The sequence below is a fragment of the Siniperca chuatsi genome, linkage group LG4 (genome assembly GCF_020085105.1).
Source record: "Siniperca chuatsi isolate FFG_IHB_CAS linkage group LG4, ASM2008510v1, whole genome shotgun sequence".
Classification (NCBI taxonomy): domain Eukaryota; kingdom Metazoa; phylum Chordata; class Actinopteri; order Centrarchiformes; family Sinipercidae; genus Siniperca; species Siniperca chuatsi.
The window spans coordinates 26156902-26169193 of record NC_058045.1 but is presented as its reverse complement, the minus strand read 5'-3'; the positions used below and the strand labels follow the sequence as shown (position 1 = coordinate 26169193).

Sequence of the window (12292 nt, the reverse complement as noted above, 5' to 3'; positions counted from 1 at the left end):
TCTAGCGCCATCATCAGGTCAAAATTTGTCCAATAGTTTGCTTTACTGTATGACCAGAAACCTGCAAAACTAATGACAATACCATCAGCCTCAGCTGTACTTTGTGTTCAAATGTTAGCATGCTAACACGCTAAACTAAGATGGTGACTGGTAAACATCTGCCAAACTAGAGTCTTGTTCAGACTTTGCTCCCTCTTTAGCCACAGAAGAGATTATACAGTACAACTGTTTGCACAAACTGAGTAGAACATGATGACTAAACTGATCTTGTGTACATTTTGGAGGGTCCCTTTAAGCCACAGACATTTTGTGAACATCAAAAGGTTTGCTGTCATTTCCTTAAATAGGGTGAAAAAAATTCTAATTAACAGAGATACTTGGGATATTTTACTGAGCATCACAAGGTATTTGCAGTGAAAGTATGCCTGCAGTACAAAAAACATGCCAAGAGTCTTTAAAACAAGACCTCTAAACCTCTAAAAATCTCTACTGCAGAGGAATGAGAATGACATTAAATACACAGTGTAAAGCTTCCTGGTCATAACCTGCAACATGCTGTTCAGCATTAGCCGAGCTGAACTGGGTCATTACTTGTCAGTGGAATCTGCTGAGCTTAAGCACGAACACAACTGATCCTCTGTCCCTGCATGGATTTGGTGTCTGGACTTCGATGAAGGACATAACTGTTGCAGAAATATGCAGGTTCAACTTATTCTTTGTCTTTATGGGTGAGTCAAGTGTCCCAGAGGACTGGAATCTATTCTAACATGCACTGGAAACACCCTGGTCAGGTTTACAGGTCATCATCGTTTCTGTGGTCAGAGTTGTCTTCAGCCCATCTGAGCAGAACGCTTAGACTGTGCGGGGAAACCACAATGGGAGAGCATTCAAACTCGGACTGGGAACTGAACACAGAACTCATTTTCCACTTGCCTGTGTTTTCAGAGCATGAACTCCAGGCAGCTGCAGTCACAACATGTTACACACATTTTGAAAATAAAACTATCATCTGAGGACACTGAAGAGCGGTCATCAACCTCTTGGAACAGCATGACAGAGCAGGGTGTCCTGCTGTTGCAAGCAGTGACATCCTGGGTTAAGAGTCAAATATAGCCAAACAATATTTATCCAGATTGATCAGCTGACCCAACAGGTGTTAAGAAATGAACACTGGAAATTAGAGTTGTCACGTTTGTCCTTTCATTAAAAGTGTGACATGATGAACATGATTCAGAATATTTTTTTTTCCACCAGTATGTCTGTTACTTCCATCTTTTGTTTGAAATGTGAGTTTCACAGGCCCTTCCACCCTGACAAGAGTCAAATTCTGGGAGAAAAACTATTTCAGAGTGGGCTTTCAGTGGAAGAGCAGGAGATCTCTGTCACTGCGTGGCCACAGAGGGAAAGCCTGGTTGTGTAGCTGCTGCCAGGCCTGCTGGTACAACTGAGAATCCTGCTTGTAGTCCCAGTAGGTCTGCAGCTCTGTTCTCCTGAACAGATACACATAAAAAAAAAGCACAAGGAGAGGGGGGACCCAGTTATTGCCCACACTTTAGTTCTTGTGTTTACAAGATCATTTAAATTAATCTTCCTGCTGTAATTAATGAACTAATTTAAAATAACTCAAAACATAAGTCATGTGTGTTATATATGAGGTTAATACACTTCACAGTTATCAATAGAGTATATTGGACTTCCTGTATATTGCACAAGGCTAAGCATAAAAGCAAGGTCTCTCATTTCCCACATGTATTTGTTTTGGAAGATCCTTCCACTCTAAAAGATCAAATTCCATCAATGCTCTCTGAAACTATACAAGCGGCCATTTTGCTAGGCAGGAGAGTGCTTGTACAATAAAGGAAGCCCATTTTTAAGCCATTGTGGTATAAGTGGGCACACATGAAATGGTATCCTTTTCCCTACTCAGCTTATAGCTCTGCCTTCCGTAATACAAGCAATTTTTTTTTATTTTTGTAAGATTTAATTTAACACTATACAACATTTTGGTTTGTTATTTTTTGAAATTTTATTTAAAAACAAAACAAAAACAAATCAATGAGCTGTTTCACGAAATTACTGAGCCTTTTTAAAAAAGTATTAAACTATATTCCTGAGCTGTTTTCGTTGAGATTTACGTCTTCAGTAGGAATGGGCTTTTTAGTTGAGTGCCACAGATAGGGTAGGGAAGTCAGAAAGTATTGAGAGACGGACTAACACATTGTTGGTTTTAGTCTTTCCATACTGACAAGAAAATAGAAAACTAGAAGGGCACTCGGAGAACGCAGACCTCCACCAAGGCCAATAGTCCAGTCTTCTATGATATGCAAATCTGCAAGTGCAACCACTCTATATGTCTGAATATATTTCCAAAACTATTAGAATTACAGTATGTCAAAATATGGTTGTGCCTAGCTGAAGCCTCATCATCTCAGCTGTGCATTTAAATCTCCTCAAAAATGTACCAAAAATCAAGAAAAGCAGCAGGATGTTTCCAAGCCAAACTCATCTGTATGTAAGTAAACTATCAGAGAGTCTGTGATACAGTAACCAGGTTTCTCTTAAGAATAAATCTTGTGCAGATAAAGTGGACAGTTTGATTCTGATTCTTTATTTAATTGTGTATGTCCCGTCAGACACAAAACTTTAAGAGTGTATGAGTGTGTGTGTTCTGTTGATCCATGTGTGGCGCCGGGCCGGACTAGGCTGGGATCAGGTATATCAGCATTTTAGCAGGTAACTTGATCCTCTGATCCTGCTAAAATGCTGCTAAACAGAGGGATCACTGTTCTCCCTTTGGAGAGGATTCTTAGCCATCAGCGCACACATATACACACACACACAAAGCATGTGAACAGGGACAACCCCAGATGCACATGTGGAGACTAACTAAGATGAAATATGAGCACAAAATGTCACATACAAAGACACACACAGTGAAAGCCACAGCACACATACATATGCACACACACAGACAAAATGTGTTGGTCACACAGTAGCAGCAGTACTGACACACTGGTCTCATTGTACATTATGAAATAAAAAAATATTAGTCTGTGTTCACTTGTCTTTTATCCAGATAGTACTGGGCCTTAAGAGACGCCTCCGAGCCATTCATTCAATGAGTTCTCCTTGAGGGAAAATATCAGGCCCTTAAAACAGAAACCTCAACATTTCCTTTGCACTTTGTCTTTATAATGCTGTTACTCATGATGACTGCGATACATAATGTTTGCTTATTAGTTTGCCTCACTGTCGATTCGACGTGGTTCAGCAGCAGATGAGATGAGAGTTACCCAAAAAGACAAAATGATGAAAGCCAGACTGTCGTTTGGAGATTTTCATTAGTGTTTTGGGTTGTTCAGATTTTGTTTGAGGCTGTTTAAAACCACAGTGAGATTATGAAAGAGCCTACTGTTTGTTACCTGAGAGATTCTGGAAGTGCTGAAGGGTCAGTGGCCGATACCAGAGACAGGAAGGAATGAAAAAGCTCCAGTTTACACAGAAGAGACCTAAGGACACACAAACATGCATAAATATCACTGAAATTTGATCTAAATTCTCATTTATGTGATAATAATGTATGATGAGAGTGTGTTGGTTCTACCTGGCTTTAGCTGTGCCAAGGGCCTTCTTGGTGACTCCATGTTTGTAGCCGTTGGCAGTGACATCTAGTGGCTGCTCAGTCACATTACACCAGCTGATGGCTGAAACACACGGATTGTATTTACTAGAGAGACTAAACAAAACTTCAAACACTCTATGAGCTCCTAAAAATCACAACATAAATACTTTTTTCTCTTGATGAATTTATGACTTATGAGGTAGGAATTAGGGCCTTTGTTGTCTCATAAGTTTGCTAAGTTTGTCTCTAAAGCCTGGAAAAGAAGGCTAGATGGACTATTTAATTAGTATTTATTCTGATTTCTCGAGTACTAAATGTTTGTATTTTTGTAGACAATGAAGGTCTGAAGATTTGATTGTGAAAGTTGTTTAAGTTGTTTCCCTATTTTTGGACTTTTTCTATTGTTTGAAATGTATATGCAGCACTCTGGTACTGGCCTATACTCTATACAGTGCAACCGGAAAGTATCCACAGCGCTTTGAATTTTCCACATTTTGTTGTGTTACAGCCTTATTCCAAAATGGATTAAATTCATTATTTTGTTCAAAATTCTACAAACAATACCCCATAATGACAACGTGAAAGAAGTTTGTTTGAAATCTTTGCAAACTTTAACTCAGTTAAAGGCACATGTCAGCCAGCCTAGAGTTTGCCAAAAGGCACCTGAAGGACTCTCAGACCATGAGAAACAAACTTCTCTGGTCTGATGAAACAAAGATTGAACTCTTTGGCCTGAATGGCAAGAGTCATGTCTGGAGGAAACCAGGCACCGCTCATCACCTGGCCAATATCATCCCTCCAGTGAAGCATGGTGGTGGCAGCATCATGCTGTGGAGATGTTTTTCAGCAGCAGGAACTGGGAGACTAGTCATGATCAAGGGAAAGATGAATGCAGCAATGTACAGACATCCTTGATGAAAACCTGCTCCAGAGCGCTCTGGACCTCAGACTGGGGCGAAGGTTCATCTTCCAACAGGACAACGACCCTCAGCACACAGCCACGATAACAAAGGAGTGGCTACGGGACAACTCTGTGAATGTCCCTGAGTGGCCCAGCCAGAGCCCAGACTTGAACCCGACTGAACATCTCTGGAGAGATCTGAAAATGGCTGCGCACCGACGCTCCCCATCCAACCTGATGGAGCTTGAGAGGTCCTGCAAAGAAGACTGGGAGAAACTGCCCAAACATAGGTGTGCCAAGCTTGTAGCATCATACTCAAAAACACTTGAAGCTTTAATTGGTTATTTTTTATTTGTAATAAATTTGCAAAGATTTCAAACAAACTTCTTTTACGTTGTCATTATGGGGTATTGTTTGTAGAATTTTGAACAAAATAATGAATTTAATCCATTTTGGAATAAGGCTGTAACACAACAAAATGTGGAAAAAGTGAAGCGCTGTGAATACTTTCCGGATGCACTGTAAATCTGTGGTGTTTTGTAAGCCCATGAGGGTGGGCATAGTCATAAACATTTCTTTCATTCATTCACCAGGACCCTGAAACTGAAGCAGCTAAATGGAATTCATGTATTAATGTCAAAAAAAAGGTCCAAAGCACCCTTCTGGCAAAAAAGTTAAAAAGCCTTTATTCAGATGGCTATTTCATGGTGAAATTCTAAAAACAGACAATGCTTGTACATGTTTAAGTAGAGCTCGGTAACAACGGCATGCGTAAGTGCACAGACAGCCTTCTTCAAGGTCTTCTTCCCTGAAGAAAGCTGTCTGTTTTTAGAATTTCACCATGAAAAAGCCGAGGCTTTTTAACTTTTTGCCAGAAGGGTGCCTTGGACCTTTCTTCTTTTTTGAACTGTTGTGCTCCCTACCAAAGAGCACCGTCATTACACTTGTTTGAACTTCTGAGCACTCCGAACTTTTTCTTTTCTCGTGTATTAATGTATTGTGCATGCTGGCTCACTGTCATGGCTTACTGGGACACTTGAATAGAGCAGAGCCGTTGTTAATCTTATTAGTAACACCTGTGATTTTGCTCCTATGACAAGTCAAAATGCCTGCTGTGAAAAAGGTTTATAGTATATGCAGTTTGGTGAGCTTTGTCTTCTCCACATTCCTCACCAATCAACCAACGCGTTCACTTCATATTATCTTTTTTCTTTCTTTCCTATATATAATCAGGTAAATGTCTCATTGAGATCAACATCTCTTATTCAAAAGAGTAGTTTGTTCATCAACATCCTATAGCTGTCGCTATAACCACATTTTCCTGCAGGTATCACTGTTTCATCGCATTTCATATTAAGTATTAAGTACTACGCACATGGTTCTGATGATGTTGCTTGTAATTAACAACTCCACCTTTTTTATTTGAATGTGCTCAGAGCTGGATCAGAAAACCCAGAGCCAGTAATATTTGTTCTTAAAGCAGAATATCACATGACATGGTTAAGCTACGTTTGAGTCAAAAAATATTATAAATGCAGTTGCAAGAACAATACTTTCCACTCATATCTTGATGTTTGATTTGAAGGAGAACTTATTCTAATTATAACTCTTCTAATGATCTATTAACTCCCCCTGCTCTTTCATTTGTTTCTATCTGCGGGATGTCTCGTTTTTTTATGACTCACTCTGTATGGAGTGTTTTGTCAGAGTGATTGTTATTTTGGGGTGCTTTAACTGTGCACTCTTCCTCATGCCTCTTGGCGCACTGAGAGGTGTTTTCTCTCCTACTCTGCTCTATGCTGGACTGTTACAGTGTGTAACCATCGTCTCCGCTACTCACAGTTAGGTTTTATGTTGTTCTCAAGTTTCATTCCCTCATGGTGAATATCAGGTATTGTACTGTCTCTGTGCCATCTGTGCGCATATAATGTACGTCCAGAGGTATGGATTGGTTATTGATTTCTTGTGAAGTGGGTGTGTGTTTGCGATTGTAGGTACCCAACGGACCCAGTGGGGCATGGCCCACATCCTGCTTCGCCCTTATCCCACTAGCGATAGCCTCGGAGGGCTGCACCTATATGAAATAGAATGTAAGTTACGTACCGTAACTCCAGATTCTATGAGCATAGGCGCAGCCCTCTAAGCTGTGGGCCCTGGCCACTGTTTTTGGGAGCCAAATGTGGGCCCCAGCCACCTCGATCTCACCTTGTGTATAAGTTTAGCTGAGACGGAGGTGGAGCCCACATAGTAAGTGGGCATAGACTAAAAGTCTTCAGTGCTGTACTGTACTCATAGAATCTGGAGTTACGGTATGTAACTAACGTTCGCACCTCTTTATTTTGAAAGAGCAACAGCCAATGGGAAAACTCGACCGCCTAATGGTGTAACTTCTGTAGAACATGGTGAGAATGCAGGACATGCTGATTTTGATTATCTTTGCCTTCCACATGGGATCAATGGGAAAGTTTTACGACCCGGTTTACGACTTGCACGTGTTCACGTCCTCAGACAGTTGGTTTCAGAGTTAAAATTGTGAGGGTTAAAAATACTGTGCGTTGACAACGTAGCACTATATCCATTATATTTATCTTTAATTACCTTGAGCAAAGGACTTTGGCTGATGTGTGGGGTCCACTCTTGGTTTTCAGACACTTCCACGTTATTTAGTGGAAAGTCAGATACAGTATATCTTTCAGAAAAATCTGGGTCATAATTATGACGTGGATGTTGGCAAACTGAATGCTGTTTACAGATGGAAACTGGTAATTACTGTAACTCCCATATGATGTGAATGCGGCATTAGTGCTCCTTTCCGGTCAATCATACCAATGTGTGTGTGTGTGTGTGTGTGTTATCAGAATCAGAAATACTTTATTGATCCCAGAGGGGAAACTCTTTTGTTACAGCAGCTCACCTTTAAGTCAGTGCACACAGGAATAGAAGTACTAGCAAAAAATATAATACAGGTCAGAAAATAAATTAAGTACCAAGTGGGGTTACGATCCTACCTGCCCCACAGGGGGAGATGCGTCCCTGTCCGGCCTGGTGTCGGAGCTCGGTCTGCGCCTGGCTGAAGGGGAACTCCAGGCTGGACTGGAGCAGCACAGGTGGACACACAGAGAAACCAGCGGGGAGGTCCGATACATGGGAGGATCTGGGGAGTACAGGAAGACTACATTCAAGAAAGTCTGCCGATTCCCTTACACTGAAGGAAAAATACCTCCAAAATACTCCAACACTAACTTAAAAGTGACAGATGATTAAATTACAAGTTATGTTTTTAGCCTCCTTCAAACTGGAGATGGAAAACTCTAATATCCAATTCATAACAAACAGACACCATCATCAGAAAACCAATACATTGGCCTAAGTCTTCACTAAGGTCACTCAGCATTTCACGATGTTGTAATATTATCTTTTCCCCTGTATTTCCATCATCTAAGATGAAAAGAAGAATAATAACGTTTGTGAGTATTTGGTTTACAGTTCTCACAAACCCCATGATTAACATCGGTCTATGTCACTCTCATTACCATATCTCCTTAAGTGACTTTCACACATGATGCAATACATGCACACCTACACTATAAAATGCCTTGTTCCCAGCAGTGCACAAATAGTTTACTTATAGTTACTTTTGCACCACATTCTGATGAAAAGGTCCACACAAACCTCTGTCACAGAAGATAACTGACTTGTCAGGAGAAGCACAGGTGTGACTAACAACATTAATGATGGCTCTGTTCCATAAACACTACCAGTGAGCCAACATGCATAATACAATGGCGCTGAGACTTGTACACTCAAATAGAATGCAGCCATCATCATGGTCCATATGTACTTGACAAGCTAAAATATTTGCTGTGAAAAAGGTCTATAGAAACAAGGAAAAGAGCCATTCAGAAGAAAGAGGAAATAAAGCAGAAACTTTATCTGACTTTACTGAATTCTACAGAATAGAAGCATAATGAGTGTTTCTGAGTGCTGGCCCCAGTGAGGTGAACAGTCGTGATGCTTTTTGGGGCCCAGAGCTAAAAAAAAGGGCAGATAAAAATACAGTAGGATTGTTTTATTTAAAGCTGCACTGCTGGTATTTAAAGTTGCACTAAATAGATCTTTTTATATGAATAATGGGTCAAATGACTGTATGTGCAATGTGAAAGATGTTGCTCATAGTGACACACCCCCAGAGAATTATCACCTGACTCTCTCCTCAGCTCTACGGATCTTTTATTAGCATAATTTAGCTCATTGTTTTGGTTTTCCGGTCTGCAAATTCTCTTGCTCCATGTCTGCTGGATTAGCAACTGTTTACCAACACATTCACCATAACAACCTATTTATATGTCAAAATGTTGTGTTTACAGCTTGTTCCAGTGACCCCAGGTGGTCACAAAAACCTATTAATGCAACTTCAAAAATGGAGTCCAGAGAGAATATTCGTTCATGGGGCTCAGAACTTGTAGCTATACCCCTGGTGGTTAAAAAAAAACTATGACTACTATTTTTTATATTTTAGATGTTATTCACAAAACTAACAAGATGAGCTAGAAATGGCTCTCCTTCCAGCTTTCTGAAAGTATCTAATCAAGAATTAAACTGTAACAGTAATTAATCATTTGTCCATGTCAGAAAATAAATAAAAAAACAGCCATAGCAATTTCCCAAAGCCCCAAAGTGCTTGATTTATCCTACCAACAGCGTGAAACTCAAAGATATTGAATTTACAATGATATTTATCAATTGGCTTATTGTTTCAGCATTACTCCTCACCTTGTGACCAAAGCTCTCTGCATAACTTCTTGGCTGTATGGACACTTCCCCACCACCACAGTGCTGAAGTAGAGCGCCTCCTGTAGGTAATGGGACAGCAGTGCGCCCTGGAAGCCCAGCACCCCCCACCGGGCCAGCTTGTCACTGCAGGAGAGGGACAGAGTCGGCTCTCCTCGCCCGGGCTTCACCCGGAGCACCCCTGTGCTGTGGTACCCCACCCCAGGGTGCAGAGGGTCGGTTGGGCCACTCGGGACACACTTGGCCCCCGTTCTGTGAATGTCTGGGACCTGTGGATGCAGTCCAGCACTGTCATAGGGGCCTTTGCGTTTTATCTCCAGCTGTGCTGAATCTTGTGAGGCAGTTTCCACAGGTGTTTTTGCAGAGTGACTCTGTGATGGATCTTTACTTTTGGATGAATTTGAAAGGAAGGATTGTTTTGTGTCTCCTCTGTCCTCTAGCTTTGTCTCTGCTGTCTCCTGTTCCTCCAGACAGGGCAGTTTAGTGTTTTTCCCTTCACTTGGTTCCTCAGCTTTCCTTTTCAGATCTCCTCCTCCATCAGTCCCTTCATGACCTTTTACAGATGTGACAACCTTGACAGGAGGGCAGGGTTGAGACTGGCTGTCAGACATGGGGATGATGGAGGCGTCACCACCTGGTAATACACAAGAAGTTCCAGACTGATTTTGGCTTCCTGTACAAACCACTGGCATGGGGACCGAGTTCAGCTATAGCTTTGTGAAGGCTGATACTGATACTTTTGGACTAAAGCTGTCTGACAAGAATAAAAGTCCCTGAAACAGCATTTAGATCAACATGGAAGACTCAAACTCTCTTCTTTGTAGGAACTAGAATAAACAGAAACTGTAAAAAAAGATTAAAAGCATTCAAAAATAACACATTATATGGGATGTCCAACAACTCACGAATCATGGAAAAAGCATGCACTACTTCAGAGATAAAATATACGCCTTAAATAAATATATCTAAATTGCGACACATAAATACATGACAAAATGTATAGCTTGATTTAAATCCTGGTGCATCATCTCACATAAGCTGCTGAGATAAGTGCTGAAACAGACAGCCAGTTTGGTACACTGGGAGCACTGGACTCACAGGGAGTATGACTGGTAAAGAAGAGGAAGGAAACTCCCGGCTGAAGCCTCCACTTCCCCCGCTGATCTGCCTGACAAAACACAGAGCTGTCCCCATCACTCACGGCCCTGTGCAGCTCCTGGATCAGGTACCTACAAATACACACACACACACACACACACACACACAAAATGGTTACAGCCTATGCTCATACTGTATGCTCAAGCACGGAGCACCAGAGCCAACAAGCTACTAGGGACACACACAAAATGTAATACACACCTGATGCATCCCCTTCTGGCAATGACTTCTGCATGGCTGTCGTTAAGTACGTCACCTAAATGGATGAGAGAATAAATATAAATATATATATAAAAAAACATATTGATATAAAGGTTGTTTTTCAGAAACGAAGACAAACATTATTTTAATTAATGATTTTTACAATGGACTTTTACAGGCTGTCGTGGATGTCAGCGTTTCCAACAGATTGAGAATTTATTTGTTGTCATCTAAAGTACGAAACCAATTCAAAAACTAACTTCCGTCTAGAGAGGATATTTTTCCAGTACAACACACAAATGCACCATTTCTGTGTACATTTAAATCAATCCTCACTTGAACTCCTGAACTCTGCACAGACTAATGGAACACAAAGAAAATATATTGTGGGCTGCCAAAATTAACTCTGTTTTGAAGACAGAGACGGTGAGCATTCAGCACATAAAGAAGACCAAAAAACACCAATTACAGTAACAAAATCAACATACCATTGGGACTCATAGCTGTCTGTCCAATACATTTGGTCCCAGTTCCCAGGGAAACAACCTCCTTTTCAACTGTGAAAGAAAAAAAAAATCATTATAATGTCATTTATCACATATTTCGTCTTTATACTTCCACATTTTCATATCCTATTTTATGGTTTTTGTGTTTTGCAGTGTCTAGGTGCTACTAGCCTATATATTGGTAGAATACATTTGCTCCTTTAATTTTTTATTCTTAACATTCAAAGTTTGTCCTGTGCAGCGTAATTTGGACAATGCTGTTGGTTTAGGTACACTTACTGATATTAAGTGTAGCTTATTGTTACTTCTTACATGCCGATAACACCAGTAACGGTACACATTAACGTTTGCTAAAAGTTAACTTTACCGCGTTGTAATAACGTTAGATACGGTGGACGAGAGACGATATTAAAATGAATAAAGTAGCTGTTTTCTGCCCAGCGACAGGACATCGTTGACATAAAGAGAACATGAAATACGTTGTAGCATAGTTAATTCAGCTGTCCAACCTGTGTCAGAGTTAGCACACCGCGTGATTTTGACCACAGCGGCCAGCAGGGTCCACTCTCTGCCCGGCTCAGGCTTCCCTCTCCGGGGAAGCTGGTTGAAACGCTCGTAGCACAACTTAGCGATTTCATCCGCGTTCACCATGTTAAACCGGGCAGGGACATACAAGTCGAGGCTGACGGGCATTACTAATATGATTTAAGTTAACGGTAAATGTATTTTAAATAGTCACGGTGTCACATGAACAGTATATGACCAATATTTTGATTAGGTTCGACCAACTGAACTGGTTGGAGGCGTCTCGAGAAAACGAAGAAGTTACTTCCGGGCCGAGCCAAGGAATGCTTTACTTTCACAATAAAGGTCCTTAATTAATGGAGAACTGAAAATCTTAAATTAATATTAATACGGCATTATTAGTATTATTAATTAGTAGTATCCGTTGTAGTAGGTATTATATTAGTTTAAGTGAGGGAATAAGTACAATAAAATACAAAACCAACCATGTTAAATTGTCATTGGCCCATCTGCCAGTTGAATAACAAAGAAAGACTATAGAAGAAGATTAAGAAGATTAAAACGGTATTCAGTAATAGAAATACCACA

At 40.6% G+C, this 12292-nt stretch overlaps 1 protein-coding gene across 1 annotated transcript; it reads right to left on the bottom strand.

The window, feature by feature from the left end:
* Positions 1 to 364: 364 nt before the first annotated feature.
* adat1 (adenosine deaminase tRNA specific 1) lies at positions 365 to 12030 on the bottom strand. The gene is made up of 9 exons (XM_044194212.1): positions 11689 to 12030; positions 11162 to 11230; positions 10674 to 10728; positions 10413 to 10543; positions 9297 to 9948; positions 7532 to 7677; positions 3605 to 3704; positions 3423 to 3509; positions 365 to 1490 (listed from the first exon to the last, which is right to left on the bottom strand). Exons 1-9 carry the CDS (start codon positions 11870 to 11872, stop codon positions 1358 to 1360), a joined length of 1557 nt encoding a protein of 518 aa, XP_044050147.1. The 5' UTR covers positions 11873 to 12030; the 3' UTR covers positions 365 to 1357.
* Positions 12031 to 12292: the final 262 nt, after the last annotated feature.